The 24,933-nt window shown below is 42.2% G+C and overlaps 1 protein-coding gene across 5 annotated transcripts in view; it reads left to right on the top strand.

Annotated features, from left to right (window-relative positions):
• Positions 1-24,933, top strand: part of MEGF11 (multiple EGF like domains 11) — a 489,358-nt gene that overhangs the window by 215,484 nt on the left and 248,941 nt on the right. For all 5 annotated transcript variants that reach the window (XM_056808678.1, XM_056808684.1, XM_007479599.3 and 2 more), the window contains one exon: positions 17,990-18,082. In XM_056808678.1, the coding sequence (XP_056664656.1) occupies positions 17,990-18,082 (93 nt within the window). The remainder of the gene's footprint in view (positions 1-17,989; positions 18,083-24,933) is intronic.

Raw genomic sequence — 24,933 nt, 5'->3', positions numbered from 1 at the left:
AGGGTGGACCTCTCACAGCACCTGCCTAGAGGAACTGAGAGTTCTGTTCATATGAAAGAAAAGGGGCTCCAGAGCACATTGACACCATTCATAAAAGAACAGGACACTCTGTAGGAGGCAAAAAACCAGTGGAGAGCATTGACCAGTTTGGGTGATTTCCATCAGTCAACAAAAAAAGTCCCGCTTCCCCCCATCCCCACTCCCCACCCCCCCACCGTTGGGAAAAGGGTTGTTGAAAAACAACCTCACAGCTGCTTTTCCTGTAAGTATCTTGTTCCAGTGCTGGACAACTTTTAACTTTGCATTATTTTTATTAAAACGCTAAATCAACAGCATTAAGTGGCTCCCGATTTAGCTTCTCAATATGGATCGAGATTTCAAATCAGCAGGACGACTGGCACTGCACCGTTGGAAGACAGGGCAGTGACAACTTTCCTCACACCAAGGCCACCACTTGGAGATCTGTGCTAAGAGGCAGCTCCGTTGTCAGGATCAGAAATGGGGCTTTGCTTATTTTTAAGATTTTTAAGGTCCCCTCAGTGCAACCATCTCTCAGTTTAGGCACCAAGTCAAGAGTTTTAAACTTAGGGTCTGTGAATTTAAGTCAGTTTTTTAAAAAACTATTTCATATAATTGTATGAATTTATTGTGTAGATTTCATTAAAATATAAATGGCTTTTATTTTATCTATTTAGAATCATTATTTGAGAAGGGATTCTAAGGCCTCATCAGAGTATCCAAGATGTAGTACAGTGGACAGAATCTGGGTTCTGGAGTAAGGGAACCAGGCTTTTTTTTGTTTTTTTTTTTTTGTTTTTTTTTTTAATTAATATATTTTATTTGATCATTTCCAAGCATTATTCGTTAGACATAGATAATTTTCTTTTCCTCCCCCCCCCCAACCCCCATAGCCAACGCGTAAGTCCACTGGGCATTAGATGTTTTCTTGATTTGAACCCATTGCTTTGTTGATAGTATTTGCATTAGAGTGTTCATTTAGAGTCTATCCTCTGTCATGTCCCCTCAACCTCTGTATTCAGGCAGTTGCTTTTTCTCGGTGTTTCCACTCCCATAGTTTATCCTTTGCTTATGAATGGTGTTTTTTTCTCCTAGGGAACCAGGCTTTTAATCTGACTTCTGTTCCGTACTTCTCCTATGACCTTGGGCAAGTTTCTTTACCCCTCTAGGCCTCAATTTCCTCATCTGTAAGATGAAGGAGTAGCAAACAAGACAGTCTCTAAGGTCTCTTTCAACTCTTTCTCAATGATTCCCTGCCAACTTAGAGGCCCTATTGTACACCTCCCCCTGGTTTTACAGAGGGGGAAACTGAGGCACAGATGTAAAGTGACTTGTCTAAGGTTACACAGTGGGATGGATCCCTTCCAACTTTAAATCTATGATTCAACAAGAGCAAGAGGAATGCATGATATTTTATGCCAGATGATTTTCATTCTCCATATGCGAGAAGTGCCAGGACTGGCGCTTATTTACTCCATACACAGAGCTGCACTGATTCCATAGGATTGTATGGTTGTGGGGCAGAGGTGGAGGGAACCTGGTGAGGGCATCTGATTGATCTCTTTGCCTCTACAGAATTCTCCCTAAACGGTCCCAGATTTATGGGAACCCATCCTGTTTTTAAGGATCCCTGGAGGAACAAATTCTGCATCCTTGTGACTCCTTTTTTGGTTTCTTATTTCCATCTGGACTGTAGGGAAAATTCCATTTTCCAGGTATCCACCTGGCCATGAGAGAGCTCCTGCCAATCTCTGCCTTTGTGATTGATGAGCTTCCGAGGGTTTTAGTCATCTGGGAATGGAGGCGGGAGGAGTATGGGAAAAGGAGATGCCCACGAAGTCTTGGAAGTGATGCCTTTTTCTTGGTGCAGCCAAGGGCAAGGCTGTGATTGTCTGTGGTAGGGGCTCCGGAGTTGAAGAGGTTGTGGGACTGGCAGTAGTGTTCCCTAAGGAGGGAGAGGGATGAGTCTCCATGGCAACTTTCCTGGTTATGGAACAGAGCTCATTCATTCATGCATCCATCTAGCCATGATTTATTGCTCTCATTCTGTGCGAAGCACTAGGCTAGGCACTGGTGAGATACAAGGATAAGTGTGATTCTCCCATGGGGGGAAGGCAACCGGGAGACAGATGGCAAGACCAAGATGGGGTACAGGGATGGGAAGAGGAAGTACTATTGTTAATATTGCTCTGTGCTTGCTCCATGCTGAGTTACACTCCCTCCGGGGCAGGCAGATCACAGAGATCGATGTACTTCATGCTGAGGCTTTTGTCCCATCACCCCATGCAACATCCAAACAGATAGACAGCTGGTGATGGACACTGTCCTTATCATGCGGGCAGATGAAGAGAGGCCACCTTGTTTTGGAATAAGTCAGTAGCATGGCATAATTGGGGGGGGGGAAGCAAAGAATAGGAGACTGATTTTTAAATCAGGGCACCAAAGGAAAAAAAAAGCTCAGCAAGCCTCATGCTTTGCTTTCCTTGTAGGTGATGAAGATCAATTTCCCAAGGAAAAATCAATCAGTGGGAATGTGTCTTTCTGGAGAAAGCCCAGCATCTGTCAAACAGGGGAAAAAAACACAGAAAAAGATTTTCCTGGGTCATGTGCTGAAGGTTTGCTGACTCAGGCCTTCTGTTTTAACATCATTAACAAGTTGAAAAGCTGTTGCTCCTTGCAGAAGTGCAGGATTGGTGGTTTTGAACCTCACAGCCGGGAAAATTCTTTATGAGAGAATGTTAAGTGTGCTGAGAATGGTCCAAAAGCATATTTTTTGTTCTGCAAAATTGATTAAGGGAATTGACTGCAGGGCTGAGCTGTGGCTTTTCTATCTGCACACAGAGGAGGGTAAGATTGCTGTCACCTGGAACCTGATCAGGAGCAGAGGAATGGAAAATTAGCCGTTTTTAATTGATAAACAATTATTCCTATTGGATCCCCTTTGGGGAATGTCATTAGAGAGAGGCGGGTGTCACCAAGTGTTACTAATGGAGTGGCAAGGTAGAGACAGGTATCTGAGGGAATTCATTGTTTGAACACATGGCGTGAGACAGGGCTTTCCAATGATTAATGGCAAGCAGGGCTCCTGGCTTCTGTGGAGAGGTCTGAATGGCAGTCAGAAATCCTTCTGCTCATAGAATTATATTATCATAGCTCAGGTCTTACTTACTGGCTGATTGGGTCACAAGGGATTTCCCCCCAGAGAGATTAACTTTTCCTCCTTGCTGGCGATTGATTGAATAAGCATCCATTATGCACTTACTGCGTACACACATCACCATGTTGGGGATACAAAGATTAAAAAAAAACAAAACCAGTTCCTGCCCTCAACAATCTTACATTCCACTGGGGGATGCATATAGGAGCAGAGCAGGCCAAGAGAATTTTGGGAGTTGGGGAACATTACCATCTGGGGTACCAGGAAAGGCTTCCCAGAAGTTGAATCTCTAAGAAAGAGGTGAGGAGAGACTTGAGGCATGAATTGCAGCCTGTGCAAAGGCATGAAGATTCAGAGATGGAATGTCTAATGAGGGAAAAAGTGAAGAGGCCAGTTTGGTTGGAACAGAGCGTGAGTAAAGGGGATGAATTTGGAATTGGTCTAAAAGGTGAGCAGGAGCCATATTGAGAAGGGCTGAGTTTCTCTTTTACTAAGAGGCCATAGGGAACCACTAGAGATTCTTGAACAGGGGAGTAACATTATGCTTAAAATAGAGGACCACTTGGGATCAGCTGGGTGGCTCAGTGGATTGAGAGCCAAGCCTAGAGATGGGAGGTCCTAGGTTCAAATCTGGCCTCAGACACTTCCCAGCTGTGTGATCCTGGACAAGTCTCTTGACCCCCATTCCCCAGCCCTTTCCACTCTTCTGCCTTGCAGCCAATACACAGTATTGACTCCAAGATGGAAGGTAAGGGTTAAAAAATAAATAAATAAAATAGAGGACCACTGTGACAGCAATGGAGCATGGAGAAGTTATGGATTTCTTCTGAGACCACTTAATTCTGCCTATATGCAAAGATTAAATGAATTCGGTAGGGCTCTGTTTTTCTAAGATTGAGCTGCTATAAAGAACAGCCCAGTGTACCCATTTGATCCTATCTTTAAAGCCTCATGAAATACTGTAAGAGTCCAGTTTGGCTCTCATCCTTTTGTGTCAGTTCCATTGAGGGAGCTTCATGGAGTCTTCTCTCCTCTCCTTTACCTCTCTCCCCACTATATTTTGCTGGCCTGGGAATGGCAAGAGGCCTGGATTTCCATTTTTCTGAGAACCAGAGAAAGGATAGAGCTAGGGAACAGAAGTTCCAAATCGGGCAGTTGGATTTGTCTCCACCTTCACTTTTTTTTGGTTCAAACCAAGGTGTGTTTTTTCAGTTTGATTTTAGGCTCCTTTGAGCTGGAGCCAAGTCCAGGAGCACCTGGCTGTCACCGACCAGCCCAGTCACTGTTCCTTGGCCTTGAGGAGAGGGGGAAGAACAAGAACAGAATTAAGCAACAGCCGACAGAGACTCCAAGACAATTGGATAAAAGATGATAATGCTCTTAGGTTGACTGGTCTTGCTGGGGCTGTTGAGTTTCAAGTGACCTCTCCAGAGAGAGCTCCGCCTGCTTGGGTAGGAGTTAACAAATTGACAGTAGAACTTGGGAGGCTCCCAGACAAGGATGCTTCCAAGTCCTTCCAGCTCCCTCTTTTGTTCTCATCTGACCGTTTTGTGTCTTTAGATCAAATGAGGCTTGCAGCAATTAAAAACAAACTGTGGTTGTCCGGGGAGGTAGGGCCCACCATCTAAGCCGTGTGAAGGTTTTTCATGAGTCGCTCTTCCTCCAGTGGCAGGGGACAGAGGTGCTGATAATTATGAGCAGCAGTGATAAGTATCCAATGAATTGTCTCCGAACTCCTTTGCTGACTCCCCCTCCCCCTCCCCAACTTTCCAAGTGACCTTGAACGTGGCAAAAATCACTCATGCTAAGCAGTTGCTTTGGAGTTAGTGTCTTGGCAGACTTTGATGTAAGTCATTTTATTTCCAGGCTGAATCAAACAACAAACTGATCTGATACTCGTGCCAGGAATGCTAATGGCAAACTGATCGATGAACATGGGTTGGTACAGAAAAATGTGGCCGGATCCTCGAGGGCTCCCCATAGACCACCCACTTCAGCAGCAGATATTAAGGACTCTTAGATTCCTATGTACCATGAAGCTAGGCTGGGGCATCGGGCAGGCCAACCAAGGAGCATAGCATTGGCTTTATTTTTCTTAACCTCTCAATGGAAGTAATTTTTATAGTTCCATTAACTAGTAAGATCATTTGCAAGCCACTTGGGTAAAATATATTACTATGAATGCCTGGGGGACTTCTGAGTTGACTTGCGTGGAAAGCTAATAAAATCAGAACGAAATCCAAATTCTCCTCTCGAGCGAAGGGCATTTGGCCATGTGCCCTTTGGTTGGGGGAGGTGTCCAGCGTGGCTCTAGCAGTTCGATTCCAGAGCAGACCCCCACTCTGCCCTCTTCATGCTGCTTTGCTTATACAGACTAACCCTAACACCCCCTCCCCCAATTCCCTCTGAATCTGGGCTCCAGAGCACATCTGTCTCCATGCCACGTTGCATGGACCTACATGTGTGGAAAGATTTTCCCACAGCTTGACTGATTCAAAATCAGCCCAAAAGGCAGGAGACTGTCCCAACCAGTGCCTTCCACCATAGCCTGGGCATTTGGGAAGGGGATGGGGATGGCCCTGGGGTTTAAGCTTTTGAGCCTTCCTTAAATGAGCTCAACTCTCTTCCCCAAACTCCCAGGAGAAAAGGGGTGGACAGAGTCTGTTGAGTTAGCACAAGTGGCTGTGCTTTGGGAGATGATTCCCAAGTCAACTTTGCTCACACCAGAGGGGACGGCAGAGCCTCCATTCAGGCAACGCTAAGGCATCGGAAGCCTTGGAAAAGGAGGACGAGAAGTCTGGTGATTTCATGCAGCTCTTCTTTTTGGCCTTGGCTGTTCCCTAAGTAGTCAAGCAACATCTATTGAATGTGAGAGGCCGTTTGGTACAGGAAAATACATAGGGGCTGCAGTCACAGGATTACCAAGTGGGAGCTTGATGATGATCACTGCCCTTTGTCCTATCACCAGCTGACTGGCCTTCAGTAGATCATTTAACTTCTCTGATGCCCAGGAGATACTTGGCAAAACTCTTGCTTAATGAGTGAGTTAAATGAGATTTTAAGGGGCAGCTAAGGGGCTTAGTGGATAGAGAGCCAGACCTGGAGATGGGAGGCCCTGGGTTCACTTCCTGGCTGTATGACCCTGGGCAAGTCACTTAACTCTATTTGTCTAGCTCTTGTTGCACTAATAGTGTTGATTCTAAGACATTCTGGTAAGGGTTTTTTTTTTTTTTTAATTTAAAAATTTTTCCCCGTGGTTACATGATTCTTGTTGTCTCCCTCCTCTCTTCCTCTCCCCTCCCAGAGTTGACAAGCAATTTCCCTGGGTTAACAATATATTAAATGATCCATTTTCTAATGAGCATTATAAACTTTAGAATGTTTTGGGATTGCAGATAGGTATGTGTTTTGAGCTCTGACAGAAAAGTAGTCATCAGAGAAACTGGTTAAGGAATTTCAGCCATCACAAGTTATGTCTATCTGGAAAGGATGGTTTTTTTAAACCATTACCTTCCATCTTGGAATCCATACTGTGTATTGGCTCTAAGGCAGAAAAGTGGTAAGGGCTGGGCAATGGGGGTCAAGTGACTTGCCCAGGGTCACACGGCTGGGAAGGGTTTGAGTTTGATACAGTTTCCAATGGTATTTTCTGACCTTTTCAATCCCAGGTCTCCTTCCCTAAGACAACAGGTAGTATAGAGGTGGTAGATGTGTTACCATATGATGCGTATTTCCAGGTTCGTCATGCTGTGAAAGAAGACGCATCATTGCTTGCACTAGTGCTCTGCTTGCTGCTGAGTCCCATGCACGGGCTTCCCCTGCTGGCCCTCAGCCTGAGCAGAAGCGCCCCAGGGCCATCACAGGTGATGGAATGAATGTTGCAGGCTCTACTTGGGCAGCTTGGTGGGACAGTGGATGGAGCCTTTGGCCGAGAGTTGGGGAGACCCAAGTTTAAATTCAGACTCAGACACTGACCAGATCTTCGTTGGGCAAATGTTCGCCTTGGTTTTCTCAACTGTAAAAAGAGGATTTTTGTGCAGATCATATGAGATCCTGTATAAATGTGAAAGCACTTTGCATGTGCCTGGCACAGAGTAGGCACTCTGTGAATATTAGCTATTTTTTTAAACCAATCCCGACTTTCTATCCTAGTAACAACTCTGAGACCAACGCGGAAGGACTAGGCAATCCAGATAAAGTGACTTGCCCAGGGTCACACAGCTAGGAAGCATCTGAGGCTAGATTTAAACCCAGATTCTCCCACACTCCAGCCCTAGTGCTCTATCCATTGTGCCACCTAGCTGCTCCTAGTAGGAGTATTAATAGAGTCCAAAAGAGTCCTGTAAGAGGCTTGTGACAAGTCCAGACGGTGAAGGCCCAGTTGCTGAGACAGTCATAGGGGTTTTTGACAACAACGACTTTTTTCTCATTTTGTGCTTAGTTTCCTTTTGCCAACAATATTACTCATGTATCGTCAGCAGTCAGCACCTCGGTGCCATCTGGTGGTTTGCCTCCATGCACTGATTTGAGACCTTAAGGTCAGGGGTATGTAGTAGACTCTTCATTTTTTCCCCCTTTGTTTGAAAAAATGGATATTTTTTGTTTTAATATCACCTTTATTTCCAAATATATCCTCAACCCCTTCCCCTGCTCAGAGAACTATCTCTTATAACAAAGCATTATTGTTTAAAGAGAAGAAAAAAAATTCAACAAAATCAATCTATCCATCAACTGACTTTGACAATATATGACAATATCATGTCCGCGATCCCTTACCTCATCCCTTGTATTATTCTTGGAAGGCTGATATTAATGGTCATGGACTAACACAGACTCAGAGGTCAGTCCTTGATGGACATTTTTTTAAACCCTTTCCTTTCATTTTAGTACTTAGAATCAGTACTGTGTGTTGGTTCCAAGGCAGAAGAGTGGTAAGGGCTAGGTAATGGGGGTCAAGTGACTTGCCCAGGGTCACACAGCATACTGGACATTCTAAGAAGTCCCATTCCAGGGACTGGTGATAAAAGAGTCCATTGGTGGTGGTCACATTTTATGGAAGGGGTAGGGGGAGAACACGTGGCAAACTAGCCCCAATATACCTTGAAGGTGTTGTGTAGTCTTTGGATATAACATAGTCATAGGAGGATGGATAGTCAATTGGTCAGCAAAAATATATTGAGTTTCTGCTAAGTGCCAGGCATTGCTGACATAAAGAAAATAAAAAACCAAAAAAAAAGGGGGGGGTCCTGTCCTCAAGTTGATATTTATCTAAGGGGGAAACAACTGTGTGCAACCAATCATATAACCTCAGAGGAAAGGCACCAGCATTAAGAAGGCTCAAGAAAGACTTCTTATTAAAGGTGGGATTTTAGCTGAGGCTTGAAGGAAGTCAGGGAGGCCAGGAGATGGAGATGAGGAGGGAGAGCAGCTAGTGAGAATGCCCAGATTTCAGAGATGGAATGTTTTATATCAGGAGCAGCAAGGACTCTGATGTCCCCAAATCGCCGAATATATGGATGAAAGTAAAGTGTTAAAAAACTGGAAAGGGAGGAGGAGGAGACGAAGTTATGGAGGACTTTAAAAGCCAAATAGAAGATTTTATGTTTGATCCAAGAGGTAGTAGGAAGGCATCCGAGTTTATTGAATTGGTGGTAACATGGGATGACATGGTCAGATCTGTGCCTTAGGAAGATTGTTTTATAGCTGAATAAAGGATGGGTCAAAGAAGAGTACTCTTAGAGCAGGGAGAATAACCACGAGGCTATTGCACTCGTCAAAGCATAAGGTGATGAGGGCTTGGACCAGGGTGGTGGCACTGTCAGAGGAGAGATGAGGGAATGGAGGAGAGATGTTACAAAGACAGAATCTACAGGCTTCTGAAACCAATTGGATTGGGGGGTGGACACAGAGAATGAGGAGGGAAGCTTTTACCTAAGTCGTGAGTCTGGGTGACTGAGGATGGTGGGGCTCTCTTTAGTAAAAGGAAAATTAAGAGGAGAGCGAGAAGGGTTAGGGGAGGGGGGAGATGATGAGTTCAGTTTTGTACATGTCTATGGGACTTCCAGCATAAGATATCCAATAAGCCACTGAAGATTCAAGAGTTGATTTTGGAGAAGAGGTTAGGACTGATCTATTAGTATAGAGATGATCATTTAATCCATGGGAGCTGATAATATTATATATAGTTGAAAGGGTATAGAGGGAGAAAAGAAGAAAGCCAAGGACAGAACCTTGGGGGATACGGTTAATCAATGCCCATGAATGAAGCTGGCAAAGGAGATGGCAAAGAAGTGGTTGGACAGGTAAGAGGAGAACCAGGAGAGAGTAGTGTCACAAAAATCCTAGGGAGAAAAGAATGTAAGAGGAGTGTCATCAGTAATGCAGAGGGGCCTTCGATGATATCTCTCCCAATGCCTGGATTATTTTAGATGTGGAACCTGAAACCCCAAGAAAGGAAGTGAGGATTGCATATATACCTTTCATTGGGGTAAATATTGATAAGAATCAATGCAGCCTAAGAAGGAGATCCCAGGGCATTCCAATGTCACATTTTCTTTTTCTTTTTTTTTCTATTTATTGAAATCACTCAGTTATTTTCATGAGTTTGTCCTCTGTTGAGGTTGGGATCAATACAGAAATGAAATCTGGTATGACATCTGACATCCAAGGAAGCAGCATTTTCATTAAACATTAGGAAATTCCAGGCATTGGCAAAAGTTCCTCAAATTTAGAGCAAGAAAATTTGTAGGCCATCTAGTCCCCTCATTTTTAGACAAGAAAATGCAGCTCAGGGAAGTTGGAAAGGTATCACAAATAGTGTCAGCATCAGAATTTGAATCTAGGTCCTTTGACAACAAGTTTGCCACCTTTTCCAAGATGTTTAATTTGGAATGGCTTTCATCAGATGATGACTATTCAGACATTTGTAGTGACATTACTCAGACTTGACAGCTGATAAGTGTGGACTAGGTCAGATTCCAAAGGCATCCTCCTTCTCCCCTGAGCTTTTTAAAGAATAGTTAGGAGTTGATGAACGTCAGATACTGCCTAGACAATTGGGGGACTTTTTGATTATCAGGAAAATACCAGCAAAAACTTCTGAATCAGATGCTGCTTAACTGCTCTGTTATTGTCATCGGATAAAATACATATTCCTGAGTCTGGCATTCAAGGCCCTCCACAATCTGATTTAATTTTTTCTTTCTAACATTATTTTATGTTATTGTCCTTCATTTATTAAATATCCCATATAAACTGGATTACTGGGTGTTCTCTGGTATTGCCCTGAACTGTCTTCCAGAGAGTGTGTACCCTTCTTCTTTCTGCTTATTTGGAACCCTTCTCTTTCTTCTAGGCCCATCTTAGGTACTGCTTCTTTCTTGAAACCTTCCCTAATCTATCCTCCCCCTACCCTGGCCAGGCATGCAAATACCCAGGTGTAAGTAACTTCTCTGTTCTTAAATTTTCCTTGTATATGACTGAAAAACACCTGATGCATCCTTCTTTGGTGGAGTGTAAGCTACTTGAGGGCAGGAACAGCCTTTTTTGCCTTGCACTGGTAAATGCTTCATCATGATTTGTGGAACTGAATTATTAATATGTTATTTGTAATCTCAAAAGTTTGCTTTACTGCCAGGCTTGTGAACTACTTGTACTGATTTATGTAACTTTGGGCAGAAAATCTGTGGGTTACAACATTCTGGGCTTCAGCTTCCTCGTTTGTAAGATGAAAGGGCTGGACTAAAAGATCTCTGAGGTCTCTTCTAGCTCTAAATATATGTTCTTAGTGCTCCATGAACTGATACACTTACATAAGATTTTCAGTTGGAAGAAACATTAGAGATCATATAATCCAGTGATTTTATTTTATAGGCAAACAATCCAAGGCTTGGAGAGGTTAATTAGTTTTCTGAAAGTAGCACAGCTTGTAAGTGGTAAGACTGGAACTCAAATGTGGGTCTCTTGTCTCCCAGCCTAGTGTTCTTTCTTTGGATCTGGTTCAAGGATGCCATATTGGATTCCATGTTCAAGCTATTCTCCCCAGGTTTCCTCTCAGAGCAAAAAGGATGTTTCTAGTTTTCAAAATAAATGGCGTAATACCTTTTAGACTTTCTTATAAGCTCCAAGTTCTTCAAAAACATGGGGAAATCTGTGGACAGTTTCTCACGTCCTGCTCTCCTGGTGGCAGGATATAGACTGCTGATTCCCAGGGGGTTGTGAATCTTTCTCCTCAGAGTCTTTTGTACCATCATCCCCTTATAGTGGTCCATGGCAGAGAACAGTGGGGAAGATCAAGCCTGGCTATTCCACTCTATCAAAAGCTCTGGAAAAGGTTTGACTCTGGGGGAGGAAAAAAAGAGTCAATCCATTGCCTAATAAGCATTTATATTAAGGCCCTACTATGTGTCAGATATTGCACTAGGCTCTGAGGGTACAAAACCAAAAATGAAGCAGTCTCCATCCTCAAGGAATTTCTATTTTGTTAAGCTACAACCAGAATCCAATGTTTCTGTCTCCTAGTCCAGTTCCATTGTCTTATAGATTCCACTATCTCCAAGATCAAATATAAAGTCCTTTGTTTGGCATTCAATCAAATTCCTTCCCAATCTGGCCTCTTCTTTTTTCTAGGCTTACACTTCACTCCCCTCCATAAATTCTGTTATCCTACTATACTGTCCTATTTGCTGTTCCTCAAAATTGATAGTCCATCTCCCATCTCTGTGCCTTTGCACTGCCTGTTCCTATGTCTGGAACACCCTCCCTCCTTACTTCTGTCTCTTGGAATTTCCTGCCTTCCTTCAAGACTCTATTCAATCACCTCCAAAACAAGAGGTCTTTCTTTCTGGGTTTCCCAGATGCTCGAGTCTTCTCATCTAAGGCTACTTTCCATCCATTCTGTACCTATCACACATAACCCTTCTTATTTGCCTTTTGTATTCCTTCTAAAGCTCTTCTAATCAGGGGCAATTTTAGACCTTCTTTGTATCTTCAGCTCTTAGCACAGGGCTTGGCACATCATAAGGACATAATAAATGCTTGTGGACTGCCTTGGTGACCCTCTCACATTCTTAAGTAGCAGTGAAAGGACTATATGATTAAGTGCCAAAATGTGTGTTACTGCTAATGAGCAGTACAGGAGTTCAGAGGAGAGAAAGATCAGTGTGAGGAGGAGAGATCGATAGATTCAGCACCTTTTGAGCTGTTTCCTAGCACTGGAGGATTAAAAGCTAAGGTGGGGGGTGGGGGAGGCAATTGGCTGGGGGAAGAGGTCTGACTTTCCTCTCTCAGGCCAGCTGCTCTGAAATCCAGTTACCTTGGTGAAAGGACAACCTATTGCTGAGTTCTAATAGGGGTCCCTAGTAGACAGGGGTTGTCATTGCTGTTCCCCAGAAAGCACAAGCCCAGTTAGGTTCCCATCATCCTCAAGTCCAGCCCTCCAGGAGAGCTGTTTGCAGAATATCTTGATTCCATAGGCTGCCCTTTCTTCTTCCCTCCTCATCTCCTTTACCCCATACAAAAAGGTAAACAAATACTCTGAGCCTCTAGTTTTTGCTATCAATATTTCATCCCTCTCACAATGCTGTCTAAACAACACCGATGAAATATGAATGAATTGCAGTTTTGACAAATGCATAGCCTAGATGGACTACATACAGAGGGAGGATAGAGAGTGGAGGGGAGTTGGGCAAGCAGAGTCTGTCCTGGGTTTGGTGAGCCATTGTCCTGGCCTTAGCAGTCAGCATGTTAGATGAGAGACCAGGACAAAGAAAAGGCCCTGTGTAATCACTTTTGGTGTCCTGGGTAGACTGTTAAACAGGCTACTCGTGGCTGGAACGAGTAAAGAGGCAGCATTAAGGGTTGAGGGATGCCTCTGAAGCTCCTTCCCTCCCTCTCTGCCTTCTAGGCCAAATGAGAGAGGGAGACAGAAGGAAATGAGCTGGTTCAGATCTCTTAAGTCAGATGGGAGCAGTGAGGGAGGATAGAGTGATTGTGGGTGACAGATCTTGCAATTCATCCTCTCTTTCAGAACTTATAGGGGAAGGACTTTGCTCTCCCCATCTCTCGTATTTTCATATTCCTCTTTCTGGGTCTCAGTTCTGCATAGTTCCATTTAAGAGGGAATCTCCCCTTAGCACATCATCACTGTTTGTTAGATTAGCTAGTTGGAATGGTAGTATTTGAGAGTTAGGCTAAATGACCTCTGAGAGCCCCTCCAAACTGAAATCTATTGTACTTTCTGACTCCAGGAAAAAGGTAGGCATCAGGCTGATGTTGAGCACTTATGTTTGTCTCTTGAATGTCACTTATTTCCTGGAACTCTTGCTCCCTTGTCTTGGATGGTTGGTGGCTTACAGTCCTTTCATATCCACTGAACTTGGTTTATTCCCCTGGCTGTTCTCATTTGCGCTCTCTCTCTCTCTCTCTCTCTCTCTCTCTCTCTCTCTCTCTCTCTCTCTCTCTCTCTCTGGCTCTCTCTGGCTCTGGCTCTGGCTCTGTGTCTGTCTGTTTCTCCCTCTCTCTCTGGCTCTGCTTCTGTCTCTCTTCCTCATCTTTCTTTTAAAAATTTTAATTTAATAAATTTATTTAAACATATTTATAATCTGTCCTTCCCACTACCTCCCCACTTGAACAACAAAAACAGTAACAATAACAAGAATAAAATCCACATCTTAAATAGTCATAGTCCAGCAAAACGAATTTCCACATTGATGATGCTGGGAAATGTATCTTTCTGTTTTTAAAGTTTATCACTTCTCTGCCAAGAGGCTACTTTGCTTTCTTTTTTTCCTTCTGAACTCAACTCCCAGATCACTGGATACCTGCTGGATATCTTCCTCTAAAATGTCCCATAAACATTTCAAAGTAAACATGACCAAAACAGAATTTATCTTCCCCCTCATAAACCATTTCTCTTACTAAAGTTTCAATTTCTGTTGAAGAAACAATTTTCCTTTAAGAAGTACAGGTGCAGAATCTGAATGGTTCTCCAGTTTGCACTGCCCCTTCCAGCCTATATCTAATCAATTAGCAAGTCTTGTCATTTCTCTCTCCATAATATTTCTCACATCCTTCTTTTCATTCCTATGGTCAACATCTGAGTTTAGGCCCTTATTTCCTTTCTTCTGGACTGTTGCAGTAGTATTCTAATTGGTTTCCTTTTCTCTAATCTGCCCCTCTCCCATCCATTCTATGAAGAGCTTTCCTAAAACACAGGTTTTTTACATCATCATTCTAACTTAACAAATTTCAGTGACCCCCTCCTGCTTCATAGATAGAATGCACAATTAGCATTTTTTCTTTAAATGTCATTTTTTTGCTTCTCTTCTTCTAGATTGGCCTTCACTTCTGTGTATTTGCCTTACCAATATAGTATTCTCTTTTGTTTCTTTGTTGAGATTTACTGTAGTATGTTCTAGTTTTTCATTAGGCTCATTATTTTAGCTGTTCTGGTCATAAATGCTGCTTTTATAATTCTCATTCTTTTTTGAACTCCTCAGGAATAGCATGTTGTCATTTTATGTTTTCTTCAAATTTCATAAGATCCTCTGTCTCATTAAGTGTTGAAACATTTTCCTTTATTTTATGATATTTGTTTATAGATGACTGAAGTTACTAGATATGGAGGTCATACTTTCTTCTATTGTTACTGTTTATCCTGTAGATTTTCCTGTTCATGTTCAAGGCATTTGAGTTTTCTTCTCTGAAATTTTTGGTACTTTTCCTTTTTTCTTTCTTATTTTCCCTGTTACTCACTTTCTGATTCCTTCCCCTCTGATTGTAGTTTTTATGGGGACTAGATTTCAAAGCATTTGTCTCCCATTACATTGAACAATTTATGGTTCACAATCCTAGCTCTCTACCTCAGTTGACTTTTGGATGGTCAGATTTGACTCCAGCTGGATACTATACATCCTTCTGCTATAAACCCTTCAGTTTTGATGGGGTGCTCCAAAGTCCCTGCACATACCATATCCTGTTCCACTTTCTCTATTAATTAGTTCTTTGGCTGGGCACAAGATGTTTGGAGCTTTGCAGTGCTGGGGTGGCAGGGCTGTTGCCATTGTCCACACTTTTGCTCCCAGAGGGCTATAGCTACCAGTTTGTCATGACCAGGGCAAATTTCCCTAGGCTGGAGTAGGAGTCTCCAAAACACTGGAAAGTGGGAAATGTAGGCTAATTTTTGTGTGGGTGGAATTGGTTGTAAGTCTATATTGTATCCTTGGGTCTGCTAGTGTTGCCTGACTGCCAGAAGCATGGGAGGTTCAGTGAGCATCATTTCACTCAGTCATAACCTTCTTTTGGATTCTGAATGTCCTGTATCATGGAAAGGGTTGAAATTCCTTTATCTTTAGTGTGCGATTTCTGTTTTGGAAAGGTTTGAGAGGTCATGAGGGTTGAAGAAAATACCTTGTCCACTTTCTATGTGACCCAGAAATTCCCTCAAGGATAGAATACAAACTACTTCTTTTAGCATTTAAAGTTCTTCACAAAATGGCTCTAATCTATTACTTCTCTCATATTAAGCACTGGCCATATAATTCTAAATGACATACATAGTATTCCATGCACCGCACATGTACTTTTGCACACTACCTATTTTTTAAAAACTCTTATCCCTGTCATAGATATGATACTAAGTATTAGTTCCAAGGCAGTAAGGGCTAGAGACAGTTGGGGTTAGTTGACTTTCCCAGGCTCACACAAGCTAGGAAGTGTTGTAGACCAGGTTTGAACCCAGGACCTCCCATCTCCAGGTCTGATGCTCTCTCCATCGAACCGCCTAGCTGCTCCACACTATCTCTTTTTTCTTTCTAGTACCTAGCATAGTGCCCAAGAAACACTTAGCACTTACAGTAGTAAGTAAGCTGAACTTAGCACTCTTCCTAATAATTCTCTGTCCAGTGCTCTTTTCATCTCAATCATTACTGATTCAAAAGTGGATATTTTGAGGTCTGGTAGCAAAGGAGGACAGACCCAAAGCAATTGAGGGGCAGAAAGAAAGATACTTATTTTGAGAGTACAAAGGGATCTAGTAATACTCCCTCAAATCATGCCATGTTGTGTGGGGCACCATTTCTGTATTCTTAAGGGGAGTCACTCAAAGAGATGGCATCCTCAACCTTTTCAGGAAAGGGAGATTAAATCAGGTAGCTAGCTGAGAAAGTGACAGGAGCTGATAGTGGCAACTGGTTTCCTGAATGCTTATAAGAGTTCTCAGGGTAGAGTGGGGTAAAAAATCAAGGATGAAAATGATTCATAATCCTATACGATACAGATGAGATGTAGATAGGTGAGATGAAGATGGGGTTGGGTAGTTTTAATCCAGGAAGCAAAAGATGACCTTGAGAAGCCAGTGATTGTACCAGTTCAGGAGAGGGATGATGTCAAACCTTTAGACAGTTACCAGAAATCTATTCCTAGAACCGGAATAGTTTGAGGAGCCTTCAGTGGTTCTACCTCCTGTCCTTGGGAGCACATAGTGCCTGACATGATAAGAAATTGTGAGGCTCTCTCTAATTATAATTATCATCATGGATGTCTCTCTTAATTGCTTTATTATAATTAGCGGATGCCTTTTCCTCACCATTTGTGCGCCTTTTGGAGTCACTGACATTTGAGAGCCCCAAAATAGGGATGTTTGGGAAAGAGAAGTGGGGTGGGGGAGGAAATGAAAGCTCTTCATTGGAGGCAGTGTGGGGAATTGAGAAGCTTTAAAAGAGACCAAGAGAAAGCTAAAATGGAAGGTGACAGGTTATTTCTTTGGTAGGTAGGAGTATGGAACGGTAGGCAAGAACGTGGAAGTGAGGAGTGGCAGAGAAAGTAAAGGGTCTACAAATTTATATATGTGTATGTACATTTATAATATGTAGTACAGGATATACCATAGAGCATATATATAGCATATGTATGTACTTATATAGCACATATATAGCACATATACTATATAGTATATAGTTCATACTGTAGTATATATACATGTTATATACAGTATGTGAGAGGAGTAAATATTAGAGCAAAATATTCCTATAGTGTATACACATATGTGTATAATCTATACTATAGCAAAATATTCCTATAGCAGACACACATATACTATATAGCAAAGTATTCCTATAGTATATAGACACCATAGTGTATAGTATATATAGCATATACTATAGTATAGAATGTAGTATAATATTCCTATAGTATACCCATGTGTGTATATAGAATATAACATGTATATACTATTACTATATCGTTTATGCTATAGTAGATATACATACTATATACTATTTATAGCATGTATATAGCATATACTATAGTATACACATCTATGCATAATATACTATTATATACATAATATAGGCTCCATATAGTATATGTATATATATAGTATATAGCATAATGTTCCTATAGTATACACATATATAGTATATTATAGAATATGTATATATACCAAAGTAATATACATATTATATATTATAGTATAGAGTATAAAATTCTCATAGTATATATATGTGTATATATCCACACACATTTTATATGTATATGTATATATATACATGCATATGTATATATAGTATATTCTTGTAAAGGCTTTGGGGAAGTAGTCTTCTTGGCTCCAATTTGAAATTTGTTCCTGCAGGTTCCATTTTGGTGCATTCATTAAATAATTCAGATCAGATGTTGTGTCCTCCACACTCGGGCTCTCCCCCTTCCCCCAGCCCTTGGAGTGTTTATGAACACCAAGATTGCCACAGAGCAGCTTAATGTTCCTTGACCAGCACGAGTTGGCTTTCATCGTTTATCGTACTTCTTTCCCTCTCACAGCCTTGTGCACAGAAGAATGCGTCCATGGCCGCTGCGTCTCCCCTGACACCTGTCACTGTGAGCCTGGCTGGGGAGGCATTGACTGCTCCAGTGGTGAGTACATCCCTACCCCCGCGGGCGTGAGAGTGGCATGGTCCGTGGGACCTGCCTCCAGGATTTGCCTGGGGGCGAGGGAGCGGGCAAAGTTTCTTTGGTCCGTGAATCCCTGAAGTGTTGCATCCAGTAGGATGGAGGCGTAGGATGATGGGCTCATCATCTTGAGCTGGAAGGGGCTGCCCAGTGAAGGAGAGGGTACAGGCGACAGAAGGTATAAATGGGTGTTCTTGTAATTTCGGACATTTACTGGGGGTGTTATCAGCAGGTTTGTTGAGACTTTGTGGATGGGCATATATGATATGGGCATTTAGGGGAGGCGGGACGTGCGGGTATTAGGGGTACTTATGGAACGATGGGTACTTGTGTGAGGAATGCCAAGGATTCTGATTTACCTGCCCTTAGGAAGTTTCTCCAAGCACGGTTATAAAGAGCTGTGCTTTTTTTTTTTCCCTCTTGGGCCTTGTCTCATCTTTGGGCATCTATATATATGTTTTTTGCCATGAGCATCTCCTTCTCTGTGTGACCATGAAGATAGAGGCCTGGTAGGGGGCTCAGTGGATTGAGTCAGGCCCAAAGACAGGAGGTTCAAATCTGGCCTCAGATGCTTTCTAGCTGTGTGATCTTGGGAAAGTCACTTAACCCCCATGGCCTCACCTTATTATTCTTCTGTCTTGGAACCAATATACACTCTTGATTCCAAGAGGGACAGAAAGGGTTAAAAAAAAAGATAGCAACCTGGTGCTCTTGGGTTCTCACCAAAACTCTTGGTGTAGTTGCCAGCCTCTTTCCAAAGGCAGTGATTCAAAAGCCTTTCTAGTTATGCGATGTGTAGAAATACTATTAGTTACAGAGAGAGTTTTGGGTGTTTTGAGTTGGATGATCATTTTGGAATAGAAAATTCAAACTGTGGGAGTAAAAATACCGATGAAAAGCAACTGCTTCACTACAGGGGTTGAGGAGACATATCTGAGGAGAGACTCTAAATGAACACTCTAATGCAAATGCCAACAACATGGAAATGGGTTCAAATCAAGAACATATGTGATCCCCAGAGGAATCATGCGTCGGCTATGGGAGAGGTGGTGGTGGGGGAGGAAAAGAAAATGATCTTTGTCTCCCATGAATAATGTTTGGAAATGACCAAATAAAATAATGTTTAAGGGAAAAAATAATAAAAGAGATGGTCAAATTAAAAAAAAAAAAGAAAATTCAGGGTCTGCTAAATCAGGAAAATGGAGGCGGGGGGACATGGGCAGGTTTCTCTGGTATACTGGCAGCTTTACTGGTTACACTGTCATCTGTTTCTTCTAAGGCTGTCCTTAACATGTCTTTGATATGTCTCCCCACTTTGAGTTTTTCTGCCTTTCAAATCTAATCCTCCCCACAGCTGCCAAAGTGATATTCCTAAAAGACATATTGATATTCCTAAGGCATAGGTCTATTTATGCCACATTCCTGTTCAAAGAGCTCCAGTATGGCTTTGGAGATATATTACAAATTCCTCATTTGGCATTTAAGACCTTTCTTAAGCTGGCTCGAGCCTGACTCGTCAGACTTAGTACATATTACTCTCTTTCGTGCATTCTGTATTCCAGCCAAACCAGCCTACTTGTTTCTGATGCATAATAACCCATTTCCTACCTCTGTTTATTTGCACAGCCTTTCTCCTAAACCCAGAATGCATTCTCTTCTCATCTTCACCTCTTAGATTTCCTAATTAGCTTTTTTTCAAAGCTCAGTTCAAGAACAATCTCATCATACATGACATCTTGATTGGCCTCTTGCCTTGTGGCTAGCATCCTGCCCTGCCCAACCCCAACTCTATAATTAATTCATATTTATGTTTTATCTGTTTTGTTCTTACTTGTCCATGTACCTGTTCCCCCATGGGAAAGCATAAGTCATTGAAGGCAAGGACTCTTGTTTTTGCTTTTGTTTTCCAAGTGCCAGGCGCAGTGTTGGGCACATGTTATTGTCAAGTCATTTTCATTTCAGTTGTGTCATACTCTTAGTGACCTCATTTGGGGTTTTCTTGGCAGACATACTGGAGTGGTTTGCCATTTCCTTTTCCAGTTCATTTGACAGGTGAGGAAACTGAGGCAAATAGGGTTAAGTGACTTGCTCAGTTTCATACTGCTAGGAAGTATCTGAGATCAGATTTGAATCCAGGAACATGAGTCTTTCTGACTCCATACCTGGCACTCAATCCATTGTACCACCTAGCTATCCTTCTGGCACATAGTAAGTGCTTAATGTATACCTACTGATTGCTGCCTGTTTTTCTCAAGGTACAGTCTGATTTCTGTGCCAGAAGAGGTGACTGGTGCCAATTTTCAGAGTAAGAATAGACACATAAGTAAACCTGGAAAGCTTGGAGGTGTTAGAGTTTTTTCTAGACCATGGATTCCTAACTTGGGTCTGGGAACTGAAAAAAAATATATGTTTATATATTAAAATAACATATTTCACTGTAATTCATTTTCTTTGCATTTTATTTTATATATTTAAAAATATGATTCTGGGGCAGCTAGGTGGTTTAGTGGATAGAGGATCAGACCTGGAGTTGGGAGGACCTGGGTTCAAATCTATCTTCAGATATTTCCTAGCGGTGTGACTATGGGCAAGTTATTTAACCCCATTTACCTAGCTCTTGCCCTTCATCTATCTAAGACTGAAAGTAAGAGTTTTAAAACAAATATGATTCTGAGGAATCCATTGACTTTACCAAGGTGCCAATGAGGTCCATGACACAGAAAAAATTAAGAAACTCTATTTTAGACTGAACCTATGATTTCATTGGCATAGGGAATCCCAATGAGGAAAGTTCCTCTTCTAAAGCTGATTGGCACCCCCTCTGCAGCTCTGTCTTAGAGCATTGCCTGGGGACACTCAGAGGTTGTGATGCACCCAAAGTTACACAGCCAGTATCTATCAATCTAGCAACAAACATTTATGAAGTGCCTGCTATGTGCTAGGCATTACGCTAAATGCTAGGGAAGAGGTGGGACATGAACCCAGGTCTTCCTGATTCTGAGTCTTGTTCTTCAATCAGTGTACCTTTCTTGGAGGTTTTAGAGGATCCAATATGGGGGAGATGTTAACCCTTCTGGTCATAAACTTCCAGACCATCTGATGATGAAGAACAGAGGGCAGTACATCAGTTTACACTGAAGAAAGAAGACAGAGGGACTATTATTAAATTGTACTAATCTCCCAAGTGGAGATAAAAGGAAAAAAAGTTTTTCTCCATATTGGATATCTAGCTTTTTAAAATAATTAGAGATATTAAAGCATTGACAATGATTGAGATAGAAGCATTATTCATAACTTTTATTTCCGCACTGGGCATTGATCCAGTATATTTCATTTATGAGTTTTCAGCTGTAAGGAGAGGAACGTGAGCCAATTCCTAAATTAAATATGCCCTGTTAACTTTTATAAATGATACCCCAGGATTAGCTTAGAAGCTTAAGCTTTCGTTGTATTAAGATAATTGTCGCATTCCCAGTGTCCCATTGTCTATTTGACTCTCATCCCAGAATGCTTTGCAGGCTGTGCTCAGTGTCCTTGGATCCCAGAAACTCGTGTTTGCAGTAGAGTGACGTCCAAAGGACTGGGATAAAGATGATGGAGTTTTTGCCTTATTTTCTATCTGCTCCCTATTGCCCAGGTTCCTTATCTCTTTTCTGTTGTTTAGTCATTTCAGTCATGTCTCACTCTTTGTGACCCCATTTGGGATTTTCTTGCTAAAGAAATGCATGGTTTCCCATTCCCTCCTTCAGGTCATTTTACAGATGAGAAAACTGAGACAATCAGGATTAATTGACTTGCCTAGGGTCACACACATAGTAAGTGTCTGAGTCTGGATTTGAACTCAGGTTTTCCTGACTCCAAATTCAGTGCTCTAGCTGAGTTCTTATCTATAGGTAACTAATAATAACACTAATAGCTAGGACTTATATAGCCCTTTAAGATTTGCAAAGCATTGTACAAATGTTTGATTCTCATAGCTGTCCTTGGAAGTAGGTGCTTTTATTGTCATCATTTTGCCTGTGAGGAAGTATTGCAGTGAAGCAGGCAAATGTTAAGTGACTTGCCCAGGGTTAAACATCAAGTAAATGTCTGAGACAGGATTTGAACTCTGGCCTTTTTGACTCCATGTCCATTACTCTGTACCTTATATCATCTAGCTGTATTGTCCACTGCTTAGAGCAAGGGTCTAATGGAAACATGTTGCGCAGTGTATCTTTCATAGGCTCACAGAATCTCAGAGTTCATCCATACCTACCTCAGAATCTCATCTTCAGTGTCTCTCACAAGTATTTCTTAAATGTCCTCTTGATAACCTCCAAGGATGAGGAACTTGCTCACTATCTCCTGAGGCTTCTCAACCAAATGAATTATGGGGTCATAGATCTGGAGCTAGAATGAGTCTGGAACTTGCCTAAAATGAAACACACCAGAGATGGGATTTGAACCTTTGTCCTCTTCTTCCATACTCTTCCCATTCTACTCAGCTGGCTCCTTTAATGTTAATATGTATGTTTCCTTATCTGTAGCCTAAATCAACTTCTGTTCAACTTCTACCCATTACTCCTACTTCCAACTTTCTGTTGCTGAGTAAACAAAAGAAGTACAATCCTTACTCTATTTGGTTACTTGCTAATTCTTTGGAAATCTGATTAAAAATCTCCAGGACTTGGACTTATCCTGTCATTTAAGTTACAAAGGAATCCCGTTTTCTTTTCATAGTCACTGTTTGCTAGTTGAAGTCTCAGCCACTGTTCTTTTGACCTCCTGGTCTATCTGACTTAGGTTGGAAGAAAGGAAAGATAGGAGGAAAGAAAGAAGGAAGGAAGGAGAGAGGGGAGGAAGGAGGGAAGGAAGGAAAAAAGAAAAGAAAGAAGGGAGGTAAGAAAGGAAGGCGAGAAGAAAAGAAGGCAGGAAGGAGGGAAGGAATGAGAGAGGAAGGGAAGGAGGAAGGAAGGAAGGAAGGGGGAAAGATTTATTAAGCATCTACTGTGTGCCAGGCAATCAAGCCCTTTGCAACACCATCTTATTGATCTTCACAGTAGCTCAGAGAAGTAGGTACTGTTTTGCTCCCCATTTTCCAGTTCAGGAGTCAGAGACAGGCAGTGGTTAAATGACTTGCTCAGGGTCACTCATCAAGTCTCTGATGCAGAATTTGAACTCAGGTATTTCTGACCCTAGGTCCAGTGCTCCATCCCCCTAGCTGCCTTGAGCAGCCTGTTATTCTTTAATCCTTCCCAGTTACGTAATTCCTTATATCTCTCATCATCATCCGGTACTCAATTCTTGGTGACCTTTGTCTTTCTGTTTGATTCAGGGATATGTAGTTGATGGAGTAGACTTTGAAATTGATGTGTGGCATTTATTGCATTATACACTAAATGAATTGGCTGTGTTGCTTTATAGACTTTTGTGCTAATTACTTAATTGGTGCCAAACTCTTCTGGCCTCCTCAAGCGCTCAGGGGCAGATTCATATACTTATAAACTCATAGCATGTTAGAACTGAAAGGAACCTTGGAGACCATCTAGTCCAAGTACCTTAAATGCTTCCAAAAACTGGCTGGGCATGTTCCCAGAAGGCCAGGCCATTGGGGCTGAGTTTATAGGGCTTAAGTCACTGCTGCTTCACTGGGAAAGGGATAACAGGGTAGGATCTCCTTCCTAGATGCATTTTGGGCACAGGTCCAAATAAGAGTATTTAGATTTCAGGTTCAAGTTAGGAATCTTAACAAATATTACAAATAAGACATTCTAGTTGTGCTTGAGAGATGACCCCCCCCCAAAAAAAAAAGACCCTGCTCTTGAGGAGTTTATATTCTGTTGGAGATGTGCCCGTTCAGGAAACAGGTAGAAAAGCTAGTAGATTTGGCTGACAGAATGAAAGTACAACAGTAGTAATAGCTAGTGTTCCTACAGTACTCTAGGATTTGCAGAGCACTTTGCATATGTTATTCCATTTGATCCTCACAACAATCTTGGGATGTAGGTGCAATTGCTATTTTCCATGTTGCAGATGAGGAAACTGAGACAGACAAAGGTTAAGTAACTTGCCCAAGGTCACATAACCAGTAAGTGTCTGGGGAAGGATTTGAACTTGGTTCCTGACTCTAAATCCAACAGCACTCTCTCCAGGATGCCACCTACAAGGAAGGATGAAGAAAGAGTGGATGGAACCACAAATGAGATGGCAGTGGCCAGAGAGGGGTGGAAGACCCAGAGAGGGGAGCCAGGAATGCAATGAGAGACAGAGATTCTTAACTCCATGCTGTGATCAAAAAACTCCAATGTCTCCATCGCCTCCAGGATAAAATGAAGATCCTGCAATTTTCAGCACTCACATTCGTGACCTGTGTCCATTCTACTTTTCCAGTCTTGTTGCATTTTACTCCCCTTCTCTCACCCTGTCCTTCAACCAGACAGGATTTCTTGTTCTTCCCCTAGAAGGGTTCCATGGACATTGTTCTCTTCCTACCACCCGCCACCCCCCAAGCCATAAGCTCACTGAGTGCAGGACTGTTTCATTTTTGTCCAGCAGACCTTTACTAAATGCTTCTGCCACTGCCACAACGTTCCCTTTCCCATGCTTCCCTATGCCTGGAATACTCCCTTCCCCTCACCCCACCCCTGCGAATCTTGAGCTCCCTGCAAAATTGACCTCAAAAGCTGCTTCCTATATGAGGTCTTTCCTGATCTCCTAAGCTAATAGTACTCCTCCCACCCAATATATACATCATATTTACTTGCTTGAATACTTGTTTCCCAGGACAGAAAATAAGCTCACACACAATTTCAGTTTTGTCTGGCATCCCCAATGCC

This window comes from Monodelphis domestica, chromosome 1, assembly GCF_027887165.1.
Source record: "Monodelphis domestica isolate mMonDom1 chromosome 1, mMonDom1.pri, whole genome shotgun sequence".
In the NCBI taxonomy this organism is placed as follows: Eukaryota; Metazoa; Chordata; class Mammalia; order Didelphimorphia; family Didelphidae; genus Monodelphis; species Monodelphis domestica.
This window is presented reverse-complemented; position numbering and strand designations above follow the sequence as displayed.